Source organism: Coregonus clupeaformis, chromosome 2 (genome assembly GCF_020615455.1).
Source record: "Coregonus clupeaformis isolate EN_2021a chromosome 2, ASM2061545v1, whole genome shotgun sequence".
Lineage (NCBI taxonomy): Eukaryota > Metazoa > Chordata > Actinopteri > Salmoniformes > Salmonidae > Coregonus > Coregonus clupeaformis.
This window is the reverse complement of record NC_059193.1, coordinates 8,377,505-8,393,794: the sequence shown is the minus strand read 5'-3', so window position 1 is coordinate 8,393,794 and position 16,290 is coordinate 8,377,505. Positions and strand designations below refer to the sequence as shown.

The 16,290-nt window shown below is 48.4% G+C and overlaps 1 protein-coding gene across 1 annotated transcript in view; it reads right to left on the bottom strand.

The window, feature by feature from the left end:
* The window catches only part of LOC121585627 (matrix-remodeling-associated protein 5-like), a gene marked incomplete at its 3' end in the record, with an annotated part of 19,589 nt that extends 4,510 nt beyond the window's left edge, over window positions 1-15,079 (bottom strand). The window contains exons 1-2 of the mRNA XM_045225455.1: window positions 14,809-15,079; window positions 4,971-5,212 (exon numbers count right to left, since the gene is read on the bottom strand). Coding sequence (XP_045081390.1) covers window positions 4,971-5,185 — 215 coding nt within the window. The remainder of the gene's footprint in view (window positions 1-4,970; window positions 5,213-14,808) is intronic.
* Window positions 15,080-16,290: the final 1,211 nt, after the last annotated feature.

Genomic DNA, 16,290 nt, shown 5'->3' with positions numbered 1-16,290 from the left:
TCTGGCCTTAATGGCCATGGACTCTTATAATCTCCACCCGGCACAACCAGAAGAGGACTGGCCACCCCTCAGAGCCTGGTTCACCTCTAGGTTTTTTCCTAGGTTCCTGCCTTTCTAGGGAGTTTTTCCTAGCTACCATGCTTCTACATCTGCATTGCTTGTTGTTTGGGGTTTTAGGCTGGGTTTCTGTATAAGCACTTTGTGATATCTGCTGATGTAAAAAGGGCTTTATAAATAAATACATTTGATTTGATCTGATTTGTGCTGGGATAATAAAAGACCAATAAAACATTTGCAGTTTTGTCACACAACACAATGCCACAGATGTCTCAAGTTTTGAGGGAGCGCGCAATTGGCATGCAGACTGCAGGAATGTCCACCAGAGCTGTTGCCAGATAATTGAATGTCAATTTCTCTACCATAAGCCACCTCCAACGTCGTTTTAGAGAATTTGGCAGTACGTCCAACCAGCCTCACAACCGCAGACCACGTGTAACCATGCCAGCCCAGAAGCTCCACATCCGGCTTCTTCACCTGCGGGATCGTCTGAGACCAGCCACCCAGACAGCAGATGAAAGTGTGGGTTTGCACAACTGAAGAACTTCTGCATAAACTGTCAGAAACCGTCTCATGGAAGCTCATCTGCGTGCTTTTCGTCCTCACCAGGGTCTTGACCTGATTGCAGTTTGGCGTTGTAACCGACTTCAGTGGGGAAAATGCTCACCTTTGATGGCCACTGGCATGCTGGAGAAGTGTGCTTTTCATGGATAAATCCCGGTTTCAACTGTAACGGGCATATGGCAAACGGTGTGTATGGTGTTGTGTGGGCGAGCGGTTTGCTAATGTCAACGTTGTGAACAGAGTGCCCCACGGCGGCGGTGTGGTTATTGTATGGGCAGTCATAAGTTACGGACAACGAACACAATTGTATTTTTATCAATGGCAATTTGAATGCATAGAGATACCATGATGTGATCCTGAGGCCCATTGTCGTGCCGTTCGTCCGCCGCCATCACCTAATGTTTCAGCATGATAATGCACGGCCCCATGTCGCAAGGATCTGTACACAATTCCTGGAAGCTGAAAATGTCCAAGTTCTTCCATGGCCTGCATACTCACCAGACATGTCAGCCATTGAGCATGTTTGGGATGCTCTGGATCGACGTGTACGACAGCGTATTCCAGTTCCCGCCAATATCCAGCAACTTCGCACAGCCGCACTGCATGAGGCAAATGGTGGTCACACCAGATACTGACTGGTTTTCTGATCCACGCGCCTACTTAAAAAGAAAGAAGGTATCTGTGACCAACAGATGCATATCTGTATTCCTAGTCATGTGAAATCCAGAGATTAGGACCAAATTAATTTATTTCAATTGACTGATTTCCACTATACCAGGCGGTGTCAGAGGACGGCCCTAAAAATGGTTAAAGACTCCAGCCACCCTAGTCATAGATTGTTCTCTCTGCTACCGCACGGCAAGCGGTACCGGAGCACAAAGTCTAGGTCCATGAGGCTTCTAAACAGCTTCTACCCCCAAGCCATAAGACTCCTGAACATCTAATCAAATGGCTACCCAGATTATTTGCAGTGCCCCCCCCCCCCCTCTATTATGCTGCTGCTACTCTCTGTTTATGCATAGTCACATGTACATATTACCTCAATTACCTCGACTAACCGGTGACCCCGCACATTGACTCTGTACCGGTACTCCCTGTATATAGCCTCGTAATTGTTATTTTTCCTGCTGCTCTTTAATTAATTAATTATTTGTTACTTTTATTTAGGATTATTTTATATTGTATTGTTTTGTGATTTTTTGGGGGGTATTCTTTCTTAAAACTGCATTGTTGGTTAAGGGCTTGTAAGTATTTCACTGTAAGGTATTCAGCGCATGTGACAAATACAATTTAATTAAATATTTACACGAACTATAACTCAGTAAAATTGTTGCATACTGCGTTTAGATTTTTATTCGGTGTAGCTGGTGTGGAACTAGCCCAAAGGCCAGCAGATGGCGATATTGAGTCGTTTCATCTTACTGTCCAAAGGGAAGGCAGCGAGGAAGAGGCGAAGCGAGAGGTTTTACTCTGCCCAAAATCGGTCCATGAAAATAAGCCCACAAAGTGCGCAATTTTTATATGGAGGTCAATGAGAGAGTGTTGACTTTGGATAACAAGTTTTTTAAATTGCTAATTTGCAACGTGAGGCATATTTGATTGAATATAAGTTTCGTTATGGTTAGGTTGTTACGAATGCATTGATATAAGTGGACTCACGTGGCATTTCGGAAACTTAGAAAAAAAAAAAACTTTATGTCGGAGTTGTGCCTGTTGTCAGAGATAGAGGACCCATCATGGATATAATCAGTTTTAGCATGGACACTGCCATTGAGGGCTTCCACCATTTTAAAGTAGTAACCTGGGTGGGGATTCATATGAGTTGGGAGCAAACAGCCAATGAAGAAGAAGAAAATTGACTACTTTAACATGGAGATAGACTCAGTAGCGCTGCCCATGCTGTCACAGACAGTATAATGTTCACATGCGTATCTGCCTTCTTATTGGCTAAAATAGTCCCACCTGATTTCGCCGCTTCCCTCCCGCCTTCCATCTTTGAGGACATGTATTACCATTGTTAGAGCGGTCACTTGACTATCTTGTCAATATAATAGGCAATCTTTGGGAAGGTGTATACACTTGTTTCCCCGTGGACAAGTTTGTACATATGGCATTCTCCATTCAGGCTGCAAAGGTGCAAATATCCTCCTTAACTCGATTTAATGGCGTGTTCTCTGGACAGATGAATCAAAGGTATAACCTTTTTTGGCCTCAATGAGAAATGTTATGTTTGTCGAAAACCAAACACAGCATTCAAACAGAAGAACCTCATCCCAACCGTCAAGCATGGTGGTGGGAGTGTGATGGTTTGGGGATGCTTTGCTGCCTCAGGACCTGGATGGCTTGCCATCATTGACACAACCATGAATTCTGCATTGTATCAGAAGATTCTAGAGGAGAATGTCAGGCCATCTGTCCTTGTGCTGAAGCTGAACCGAAAGTGGGTCATACAGCAAGAGAATGATCCTAAACATACAAGCAGATCTACAAAAGAATGGCTGCAGAAGAAGATATTCCACATTTTAGAATGGCCTAGTCAAAGTCTGGACCTAAACCTCATGGAAATGTTGTGGCAGGACCTGAAGCCAGCTGTCCATGCAAGGAAGCCCTCAAAAGAACTGAGTGGAAACAGTTCTGTAAGGAGGAATGGGCCAAAATTCCTCAAAACCGATGTGAGAGACTGACCAACAGTTACAGGAAACGCTTAGTTGAAGTCATTTCTGCTCAATGGGGTGCCACCAGTTACTGAACCTAAAGGTTCACATACTCTTTCACGCATGGATATTGAATGTTGAATCATTTGTGGATAAATAAATGTTTATCATGTTTTTGTGTAATTTGTTTAATCAGGTTATCTTTATCAAATATTGGGGCTCATATTAAGATCTAATAACATTTTAGGTTCGATATGTGAAAATACTAAGGGTTCACAACCTTTTTATCCTCACTGTACCCTCAAATAACCCTGGAGTATAGAGCTAAGTAGAATAGCTTCACTGTCAAAATACATATGGAGGGGAGTGTACATCGATGGAGGAAGGTCATGTGAGACCGTAACATTGGTGATAATAAGATCCATTAAATTATTGGAAGCATCAAGATTACTGGTGTGTTGGAGTTTATTTTTAATAGTGTAGCGATCAACGCTATATGAGCCACCAAGTGATGCGTCAGGTGGCTCATATAGTGATGCGTCTGTTTGCTTTTCACGCCAATGACCCAGGTTCGCTTTCCTCCCCCGCCGTCCTTATCCGTGGCTTTCTCTGTGTCAGAAGTGGGATGGCGGCCGTGAGACCATCAGAACGCACGACCGGACGTGTGAGGGGGACGCAGTTGGTCGAAGCACGGAGATGTGCCCTCCCGTTCGGAGGGGGCAATGTAGCGATCCTCGCTATATAAGCCATGTTACAATTCCCACCAAGTAGGTTCATCATTTTGAGGCAATGCGTAGGGTGTTCGCCTTTCATGCCACCGATCCGGTACCGCTTCCCTGCCTTGCAGTTCACTACAGTAGTATACATTTAGCTTCATTTGTTAGTACGTTAATGTGTGTGTGTGAGTTTATGCTTTCAAAAAAGTAACAAACTTAGTTGGGGTAAACAATAGTGGCGGAAAATGGAGGGACATTTTCACCTCACATGGCGATAGCTCACAACCTCATCACACTCCAGAACATGACGTTTTGACATCACATGAGGATAGCTCACAACCTGGTCACACTCCAGAACATGACATTTTGACATCACATGATGATAGCTCACAACCTCTTCACACTCCAGAACATGACGTTTTGACATCACATGATGATAGCTCACAACCTTGTCACACTCCAGAACATGACATTTTGACATCACATGATGATAGCTCACAACCTTGTCACACTCCAGAACATGACATTTTGACATCACATGAGGATAGCTCACAACCCCGTCACATTCCAGAACATGACATTTTGACATCACATGATGATAGCTCACAACCTCTTCACACTCCAGAACATGACATTTTGACATCACATGAGGATAGCTCACAACCCCGTCACATTCCAGAACATGACATTTTGACATCACATGATGATAGCTCACAACCTTGTCACACTCCAGAACATGACATTTTGACATCACATGACGATAGCTCACAACCTTGTCACACTCCAGAACTTGACATTTTGACATCACATGACCATAGCTCACAACCTCGTCACACTCCAGAACATGACATTTTGACATCACATGACAAATAGCTCACAACCTCGTCACACTCCAGTACATTATATTTTGACATCACATGACCCCCATTTCATTAAATAGAACATTTATACAGTATTTGGAGTATAGGAGCAGTCTTACCCCAGGTTAACCCTCTCTGTGTCCTTGGGCAGGTTGCGTGGGGCAGAGGTGAGGTGGCGGAAGGTACAGTGTACCTCCTTGATGCCAGGGCAGCTGCAGCCCCTGGGGCATGGGGCACACAGGGCCAGGGGGGAGAGGAGCAGCACCAGAAACAGCAGCAGCACTGCCCTCAGCCTCAGCCAGGGAGCCAGGACAGTGACACCCTCAGCAGCCATGGCAGGTCTCTCACGCCATCATCCGACCTGGGACAACATGAAGACACAGCCGTATAGCTATTGTTATTGTGATTGAACATTTGCAACTCTAGAATTCCTGAAATAGTGCAAATAAATCCTGATCTTCTTAAGTGGTAGTACAACATGCTAATATTACAAAAGCACAAAGGGCTGGAGATGTATTAAGTTGTTGAAAGTAGGCCTAGCTACAGTGTTTGGTTGTATTCATTTCTGCATCTCTTGGTTTCGTAACTTTGACCTACACTCTTAGAAAAAAGGGTTCCATAAGGGTTCTTTGGCTGTCCCCATAGGAGCATCCTTTTTGGTTCCAGCCAGGTAGAACCTTTTGGGGTTCCATGTAGAACCCTTTCCAAAGAGGGTTCTTCAAAGGGTTCTCTTATGGGGACATCCGAATAACCCTTTTAGGTTAAGAGTGTAAGAATTCTGGGAATTCGTTTTAGAATATTGTTTTAGGTGTTTCCAAATCTCCAAATGCACAGAGCTATTGCTGAATTCATAAGGGAAAAAACCCATAAGATTTTTCCTTAGAGAATGCATAGCATTAAATACTTATTGCATGCCTGTGCTAGTAGGCCTACGCATTCAAGAGCTCAATTACAAAATCCCACTTCAAAAGGTTGATGACAAGTACGGTACCTCCCAAATGGCAAAATATTCACCTTGAGGGCAAATAAAACAAGCTACGGTTTCTTGTGTTGTCGGTGCATTGCCTTGTGCTGACCTTGGTGGTTAGAGGCTAAGCTGTTTGTCATGCCATGTGTGCAGAGGGTCTATGAGGGAGCCACAATTTATCATGTCTGTCGTTGGTATGATAATGACCCATGATGAGCGGGCCAATTTTGGCCAGTTTCCTCCCCCCTCCCCCTCTTCCTGTCTCACCACCCTTGCTGACTCCAGCTGCTTGTTGAAATACCCCTCTGAGTGAGAATAAAACATACTGCCAGACCAAAAAAATAGTGAAAATCCACTCTATCTGAGGATGACAGGAGTTAGTTTAGGAGTAATACGACCATAATATAGTCTTCAATCTGACTCCATTATCGTGTGAATGCTATAGGTCCATACTGCCCTACCAAGCAAAAAGGCAGTAACTGCTCATTTGGTCGAAAATGAGTTGTCATTTTTGCTACATTAAATACATGCTTAATCATGTGGACAAGTATCCTGCCTCTATTATATTGGGTTTTGGAGAAAATGGGGGTAATGTTAGCAGTAACTGCATAAAAGCCATTTTTCTCAGTTCCACGCTATGAGCAGTAACTGTCATGAGCCCTCTCACTCCACCGGGTTACCACCTTAATTGGTTTCCACTATCTTCCACTCTGCTCACCTCCCTCTCTCTACTCAGCCTAACTAGCTCCACCTGTCCCTGCTCTGCTCGGCTCTAATTACTCTGCCAGCTGCGCTGCATTACCCACTAACCTCTCCCAGTATTTAAGGCCCTGTCTTTCAGCTCTCCGGTGTCAGATCGTCTGCAAAGCTCACACCGGAACCTGTTTGCTCGCGCTTCGGGCTCACCCTGGTTTTGTGACCCCGGACCTGCCTGTTTATTGGATACTCTTCTGCCTTAGGAGATCCAGACCTGCTTCTGCCATTACGACTCTGACTACTCTTCAATCCCGGTAACTCTGACCAGCCTTCTGCCTTGCTACTACGTATTTTGGATTCCCTTGAACTGTACTTCTGCCTGTTTTCATCCGCCCCGTTGTGTCTGTGTTTCCTCCCCCCAGGACTTCTGGACCACCAACCACCGGGCGTCATCGGACGCATCGCTGCCACTGGGGGAGGCACAGACCCAGCACATCGGACGGGATAACCCCTAGAGCCTTCACTCACTCCCTACATCCCTTTCCCTTAAGTTTTATAAACTTTCTGGTGTGTGCTAATTGTGGTCCTCTTGTCGTCTGTCTGAACCGTGACAGTACGATCTGACCGTATGGACTCAGCGCTACACTTTCCCGACATGGAAACCGATGAGCATGAGCAGCAGTTCCAGCAGCAGCAACAACAACTTCGCCATGCTCATTCAACTCCTCACCAACCTTACCCCAGCCAGTCTGCCCACCAGCCCAGCCCCGAGTTACCTGCCCGGTCATTGCAGCCGCTGCTCGGAACCCAAGATTGGAAACCCGAGCGGTTCAACGGCGATTCAGCAGGTCCGGCCATTCCTGACTAGCTGCCGACTTCAGTTCTCCTTGCAGCCAAGGACCTTCGCCACGGAGGGGCTAAAGTTGGGTATGCCATCACTCACCTGACCGGGCCGAGCTCGACTCTGGGGAACAGCAGAGTTCGAACGTCAAACCCCCGCATGTGCAACCTTCGACCTGTTTGCTGAGGAGATGCTGAAGGTGTTTGACCTGGATTCACCCACCACAGAGGCGTCTCGTGAACTGTTCAGTATTCGACAAGGCAGACTACAGTTGCAGACCATTCCATCGACTTCGAACCCTGGCTAGGCGAAGTTCTTGGAACACACCACCGTTGGTGGACAGCGTTCTTCCATAGTTTGGCTGACTATATCAAGGGCGAGTTGGTCTCCCATGAACTGCCTTCCACTCTTGATGAAGCCATCGCACTGACTGTCAGGATCGACAGAAGGATACAGACCCGTCGTCGTGAGAGGGGGCGCCAGGTCCACCTACTACCGGCATTCGGAGAGATCCGACTGGGCTCCTGTCATCTACTGCCACTCACCCAGGTCAGCTTGATCAGTCTGAGCCTATGGAGATTGGGCGAGCCTCCCTCACTCCTGCAGAGCGCCAGCGCCGCTTACCTCAAACCTCTGCCTCTATTGTGGAGGTGATGGACATCGTGTGGTAACCTGCCCTTTAAAGGGCCGAAGCTCACCGGGCGTAGGGGAGTCGGTCGAGTTCAATGACCATCCAGTCCTCCGACCGCAAACCCCTGCTGCAAGTTCACCTCCGCCTCTCTGACTCAACTCACACCCTGGCTGCTCTGGTGGATTCTGGCGCCGAAGCCAACATAATGGACGTCAAGCTGGCACGCCAACTGGGACTGGAGAACCTCCGTTTGACACCTCCTATTCCTGCCCGGGCACTGGGACGGACACTTACTCGGATCGGTCACTCATGTCACGGCCCCGGTCTCGATGGGTCTGTCCGGAAACCATCAAGAAACTATCCAGTTTCACCTGCTCCCCCTCTCCAGGCCAACCCCTCATCCTGGGTTACCCATGGCTCCGCCGGCACAACCCTCAGCTCGACTGGGTGACCGGGGTGATCAGGGAGTGGGAGAGGACTGCCACCGAACCTGCCTGCTTGCTGCCGCACTACCCCCCTCGGCCAGTACCTACTAACTCCGCTCGGACCTCTCCAATGTCCCAGAATGCTACCATGGTCTCAGAGGTGTTTAACAAAGCAAGAGCCACATCTCTGCCCCCTCACCGGCCAGTCACGACTGTGCCATCGACCTCCTCCCTGGAACAGCTCCTCCAGGGGTCGTCTTTATTAGTTGTCTGCTCCTGAGAAAGTCCATGGAGGACTACATCAATGGCTCTCTGTCCGCAGGATTAATCCGTTCATCTTCATCTCCTACTGGTGCTGGCTTCTTCTTTGTGGGGAAGAAGGGACGGATCTCTTCGCCCCTGCATCGACTACAGGGGACTCAACGACATCACAGTGAAAACCGTTTACCCTCTGCCTCTGCTCACCTCTGCTTTTGAGTTGCTCCAGGGAGCCACTGTTTTTACCAAGTTGGATCTCAGAAACGCTTACCACCTAGTGCGGATCCGGGAGGGAGATGAATGGAAACCGCATTCAATACACCAACAGGCCACTACGAGTATCTGGTTATGCCTTTTGGCCTCACCAATGCTCCTGCTGTGTTCAGGCTCTAGTGAATGATGTACTGCGGGACATGTTAAACAAGTTTGTCTTCGTTTACCTGGATGACATCTTAATTTACTCCAGAAACCTGTCTGAACACACCCGCCATGTCCAGCAAGTCCTTCATCGTCTTCTGGAGAATTCCCTCTACGCCAAGGCAGAAATGTGAGTTTCACGTCAAGACAGTGGCCTTCCTGGGGTCGGATAGTGGCAGAAGGAAGTATCCAAATGGATCCTGCCAAAGTATCAGCAGTCACTTCGTGGCCAGTTCGGAGAACAGAAAGAAGCTGCAACAGTTTCTGGGGTTTGCTAACTTCTATAGGAAGTTTATCCGGAACTACAGTACCGTTGCTGCCCCTCTCACTGCTCTAACCAGCACCAAGCAACCCTTCACCTGGACCCCAGCAGCCGACAAAGCCTTCAGTACCCTCAAGGTGAGGTTCACCTCCGCTCCCATCCTCCAGATGCCTGATGTGGACCGGCAATTCATTGTGGAGGTGGACGCCTCGGATGTGGGAGTTGGTGCTGTGATTTCTCAGTGGGCTGCGGAGGATAGGAAGCTCCATCCCTGTGCCTTTTTCTCACGTCGGTTGTCCCCCTCTGAGTGCAATTCGACATAGGAACCGTGAGCTGCTGGCTGTGAAGCTTGCCTTGGAGGAGTGGCGTCACTGGCTGGAGGGTCCACCATTCCATTTCTCGTTTGGACCGATCATAAGAACTTGGAGTACATCCGCACGGCCAAACGGTTGAACTCCAGGCAGTCCCGCTGGGCCCTGTTCTTCACCAGGTTTAATTTCACTCTGTCATACCGGCCTGGATCACGCAACACCAAGCCAGACGCCCTCTCCCGTCAATTCCAGAAGGATGACACCCCTCCAAGGACCCTGTGTCGATTCTGCCAAGTCCCTGCATCGTTGCAGCTCTGACCTGGGCTGTTGAGGAACAGGTGCTGGAGGCTCTCAGTAACCAGCCAGGTCCCAGCACTTGCCCAGCTGACCGCCTTTTTGTCCCCCGAAGACCTGAGGTCCCAGGTCATTCAGTGGGGACATGACTCCCCGCCTAGCTTGTCACCCTGGCTCCACCCGCACTTACAACCTGCTCGCCCAGAGGTTCTGGTGGCCCTCTCTGAGGAAGGATGTACGGGAATTCGTCCAAGCCTGCCCCATCTGCAACCAACACAAGTCGTCCTGCCAGCCCCCAGCGGATTGCTGCAGCCCCTGCCTGTGCCCAGACGTCCCTGGTCTCACATCGCCCTTGACTTTGTCACGGGGCTGCCCCCTTCAAGTGGCATGACCGTCATTCTCACCATCGTTGACCGTTTCAGCAAGATGGCACACTTCATTCCCCTCCCCAAGCTCCCAACCGCCAAGGAGACCGCCCAGGTGGTCCTGGAACACGTCTTCCGGATCCACGGACTGCCAAGGGATGTTGTTTCTGACCGTGGTCCACAATTCTCCTCCGCTTTTTGGAAGGAGTTCTGTCACCTGCTGGGAGCCACAGTCAGTCTGACTTCCGGATTCCATCCCCAATCCAATGGGCAGTCAGAGCGGGCTAATCAGGAGCTCGAGAAGGCACTGCGATGCATGACTTCACGCAACCCCCACTCCTGGTCGCAGCAATTGACATGGGTAGAGTACGCACACAATTCTCTGACCTGCTCTGCCATCGGTATGTCCCCTTTCCAATGTGTTTATGGATACCAGCCTCCTCTATTTGCCAGCCAGGAGGAGGAGGTTACTTGCCCATCTGCACTTGCTTTTGCCCGTCGATGTCGCCGCACCTGGTCACAAGCCGAGCCACACTCCTCAGGTCCGTTGCCAGCTACACTACCGGGGCCAACCAGTCGGAGAATTCCTGCTCCCACCTACCATGTTGGTCAAAGGGTGTGGTTGTCATCGAAGAACCTGCCACTCAGGGTGGAGTCGCAGAAGCTGGCACCTCGGTTCATTGGCCCATTCCCTATCATAAGAGTGATTAGCCCAACTGCTGTCCGGCTCCAACTGCCTAATTCCCTGAGGGTGCACCCCACTTTCCATGTGTCTAAGATTAAGCCCATCCATGAGAGTCCGCTGGTCCCTGCTGCGCCTGGTCCTCCTCCTCCACGGCTCGTCGATGGTGGTCTGGTTTACACCGTCCGCCGCCTGCTTCGGTCCAGACGGAGGGGTAGGGGTCTCAGTACCTCATTGACTGGGAGGGCTATGGACCTGAGGAAAGGACCTGGGTGCCAGCTAGTCGGATTGTGGATAGGACTCTCATCACCGCTTTCACCAACGGCATCCTGATCAACCTGCAATCCGTAGAGGCCGCCCCCAGAGGGGTCCTCTAACCGTCCGGCCCGCTCGGCTTCCTGTCCTGTGCCTGATCCTGTCTCGGGACCTGTCCCATCTCCCGACCACGGCCCTCCGGCTTTCTCCGAGGATGAGGACGTTCACTCGGGACCGTTCGGAGGAGTTCTAGCCCTCCTCGGCTCCCCTCCTCCCGCCCGGCGTGGTGTTGCTCTTGGGACTTCTGGGGCCGTCCCTTGGGGGGTTCTGTCATGAGCCCTCTCACTCCACCGGGTTACCACCTTAATTGGTTTCCACTATCTTCCACTCTGCTCACCTCCCTCTCTCTACTCAGCCTAACTAGCTCCACCTGTCCCTGCTCTGCTCGGGCTCTAATTACTCTGCCAGCTGCGCTGCATTACCCACTAACCTCTCCCAGTATTTAAGGCCCTGTCTTTCAGCTCTCCGGTGTCAGATCGTCTGCAAAGCTCACACCCGGAACCTGTTTGCTCAGCGCTTCGGGCTCACCCTGGTTTTGTGACCCCGGACCTGCCTGTTTATTGGATACTCTTCTGCCTTAGGAGATCCAGACCTGCTTCTGCCATTACGACTCCTGACTACTCTTCAATCCCGGTAACTCTGACCAGCCTTCTGCCTTGCTACTACGTATTTTGGATTCCCTTGAACTGTACTTCTGCCTGTTTTCATCCGCCCCGTTGTGTCTGTGTTTCCTCCCCCAGGACTTCTGGACCACCAACCACCGGCGTCATCGGACGCATCGCTGCCACTGGGGAGGCACAGACCCAGCACATCGGACGGGATAACCCCTGGAGCCTTCACTCACTCCCTACATCCCTTTCCCCTTAAGTTTTATAAACTTTCTGGTGTGACGCAATTGTGGTCCTCTTGTCGTCTGTCTGAACCGTGACAGTAACTGCCTTTTTGCTTGGTAGGGCAGCATAAGCGAGATAGTGTAGGAGTAATACGACCATAATATAGTCTTCAATCTGACTCCATTACCGTGTGGATGCTGTAGGGCAGCATGAGCGTATCCCATGGGGCTAGTGAAGGTAGCAAGCTTTGCATCACCACTCGGAATTCTGTACACTGACTGGACAAAACATTAGGAACACCTGCTCTTTCCGTGACATAGACTGACCAGGTGAATCCAGGTGAAAGCTATGATCCCTTATTGATGTCAGTTTGTAAATCCACTTCAGAACAGTGTAGATGAAGGGGGAGGAGACAGGTTAAACAAGGATATTTAAGCCTTGAGACAATTGAGACATGGATTGTGTATGTGTGCCATTCTGAGGGTGAATGGGCAAGACAAAATATTTAAGTGCCTTTGAACGGGGTATGGTAGTAGGTGTCAGGTGCACCGGTTTGTGTCAAGAACTGCAACACTGCTGGATTTTTCACACTCAACAGTTTCCTGTGTGTATCAAGAATGGTCCACCACCCAAAGGACATCCAGCCAACTTGACACAACTGTGGGAAGCATTGGATTCAACATGGGCCGGCATCCCTGTGGATCGCTTTCGACACCTTGTAGAGTCCATGCCCCGACGAATTAAGGCTGTTCTGGCAAAAGGGTGGGGTGCAACTCAATATTAGGAAGTTGTTCCTAATGTTTTATACAGTCAGTCAGTTACATGTGTCCAAGATAACCGTAATGCAATTATTAAGAGGCTGAGAGACAAAAAGCTAACACTGTATCTTGCGATCAATGTCCTAGCCTTAAATGATTTAGTTAATCTAGGCTCAGAGCTGCACAGTTAAGAGACCAAGCATATATGCTATGTGTAGTGTGAATAACGTTTATCATTAGACCAAACATAAAATAAAAATTTAAGGAATATATTCATTTAAAAGTAATCAGATTTATTACAGTTACGCAATAAGAATACAATTATCAGATGGTTCATACCAGAATTCTTCAATGTCAAAAGATACAAAATATCTAAAAGTCTAAACGTATAAAAACCCACTGTAGTGTAATGGAACGCTGCACCAGAAGGTTTACAATGACTCCGTGAACAAAGTTTCCACCCGTCTTTTATTCTCTGTGGGAACGTCCGGCCCTGGAGAAAGCCACTGATAAGGTGTGTTTGACTCTTGTAATAGCCTTCATATGGTCAGCCATCCAGACATTGCCATAAATCATGATGGAGTCCTCACGCTGAGCCTCGGCGCCTGCAAGTCACTACACGCATCTTCATCACTGGTCTTCATCATCGTTCACATTTGTTCACTCTCTATTTTTAGACTACATCCCAAAACACATCACACACACATCACTGATGACAGGAGTGGAAATAGAGAGAGGTTGTGGTGCAGCAGTCTAGGCTACATGTTTGCTAGTCATAATGTTATTTATTTATTTATTTTAATTTTATTTTATTTAACTAGGCAAGTCAGTTAAGAACAAATTCTTATTTACAATGACGGCCTACCCCGGCCAAACCCGGACGACGCTGGGCCAATTGTGCGCCGCCCTATGGGTTTGTTAGTTGTGCTTTTAAATAATTGTCAGTAAGTGATCATGCAGGCTTTGCTGCGTATAAAATATATTGTGTGAAAATAAAAAAATGTATACCACAGTACTTAAAACACCCCCAATCTTTGGTGCACACCTGATGACATGTCACGTACCAAGTTCATAACAAGTAACTGACAGCCAGTTGGTCCTTATATTGATGGATTTAACATAACCCATATCTATACACTAGAGAGGAGTTTCTCTCCAGTCTTAAATCACCTGTCAGAGCTGAGGCACAACATGCCTGTAATGTCACCTATGTATAATATATCTAATTCAGATCAAAATCACATGTTCTGTCTGGGAGTCAAAATAACATATACATAAAAGCCATATGTTTCCCATATAGGACACCCATATGTTTCCCATAGATGACGTAATGTATGTTATGAAGAACCTTCACACTTTTTATTGAGATTTCAAGCAAATTGAGTTTTGGGCTTTGAAGATGCCATTTTAAATACTGAATTTTAGAGATATAATAAAATTCATCTCACTGACTGTAATATGTTGGACTAAAGCCCCTTTTCCACATGCCAGAAACTGGGTCTGTATTTTCTCTGAATTGTGATTAAGAACATCACTATGAATTGCGGCTATGTATATCCTTAGTACACGTCAATCAGTCCATAACGACAGGAACCATATAAAATAACATTAAAATATGTCTTGATTTAAGTGTTGAATTAGTTTTCAACTGGAATTGACTGTTTCTTATAGGTAAATGCTGTGTGTTTAAATAGCCTATATGTTGACAAATCAAAGATTCTTCAGGCAATTGCTATTTTGATAACATATGGTAAATTAATTCAATCAGACTTGGCGTCAGTTGATTCCTCCCCTAAGAAAGGAATTTTGTGCATCAGCAATAACTTTTTGCACCAACAACAATGTGAACTTCACTATGTGGTGATATTCTTCAACTCTTGTCAAATACTGTATGTTGCTTACCTGGAAATTCCTCCAAGAAAAAGTAGGTTGACAGCAGTGTTGACAGTAGCCAGGACAGTGAGACACCAGTTCGGTAGAGGAGTGAGGTATCCAGTCTGGTTTTAGTCTTGCTGTGACGCTCTGAGGTAAACCAAGCAGCACTAGGTCTGTGTTAGAAGTGATGGAGGAGAGTTGGGTCTGTGTTAGAGAGGTGGACCCTAGCTGCGTCTGCTCTGGTCCAACCAGCCATACACATCTGGATTAGAGCTTAACTCTAACCCACTCCTTTCTTCCTGAGAGCCTGGCTATACAGGGGAGGAATGCTGTGCTCTGGCTCTGCCTTTCCTTCTCTCTCCACCACCCCCTCTATTCTCTCTATCCTCCACCCCCTCTATTCTCTCTCTCCTCCACCCCCTCTATTCTCTCTCTCCTCCACCCTCCCCTCTATTCTCTCTCTCCTCCACCCTCCCATCTATTCTCTCTCTCCTCCACCCCCTCTATTCTCTCACTCCTCCACCCCTCTATTCTCTCTCCTCCACCCCTCTATTCTCTCTCTCCTCCAACCTCCCCTCTATTCTCTCTCTCTCTCCTCCACCCCCTCTATTCTCTCTCTCCTCCACCGTCCCCTCTATTCTCTATCTCCTCCACCCTCCCCTCTATTCTCTCTCTCTCTCCTCCACCCCCTCTATTCTCTCTCTCCTCCACCCTCCCCTCTATTCTCTATCTCCTCCACCCTCCCCTCTAGTCTCTCTCTCCTCCCACCCTCCCTCTATTCCTCTCTCCTCCACCCTCCCCTCTATTCTCTCTCTCCTCCACCCCCTCTATTCTCTCTCCTCCACCCTCCCCTCTATTATCTCTCTCCTCCACCCTCCCCTCTATTCTCTCTCTCCTCCACCCCCTCTATTCTCTCTCTCTCCTCCACCCTCCCTCTATTCTCTCTCTCCTCCCCCCTCTATTCTCTCTCTCCTCCACCCTCCCCTCTATTCTGTCTCTCGTCCACCCTCCCCTCTATTCTCTCTCTCCTCCACCCTCCCCTCTATTCTCTCTCTCCTCCACCCTTCCCTCTATTCTCTCTCTCCTCCACCACCTCTATTCTCTCTCTCCTCCACCCTCCCTCTATTCTCTCTCTCCTCCACCCCCTCTATTCTCTCTCTCTCCTCCACCCTCCCCTCTATTCTCTCTCTCCTCCACCCTCCCCTCTATTCTCTCTCTCCTCCACTCTCCCCTCTATTCTCTCTCTCCTCCACCCTCACATCTATTCTCTCTCTCCTCCACCCCTCTATTCTCTCACTCCTCCACCCCTCTATTCTCTCTCCTCCACCCCCTCTATTCTCTCACTCCTCCACCCCTCTATTCTCTCTCCTCCACCCCCTCTATTCTCTCTCTCCTCCACCCTCCCCTCTATTCTCTCTCTCCTCCACCCTCCCCTCTATTCTCTCTCTCCTCCACCCTCCCCTCTATTCTCTCTCTCTCCTCCACCCTCCCCTCTATTTCTCTCTCTCT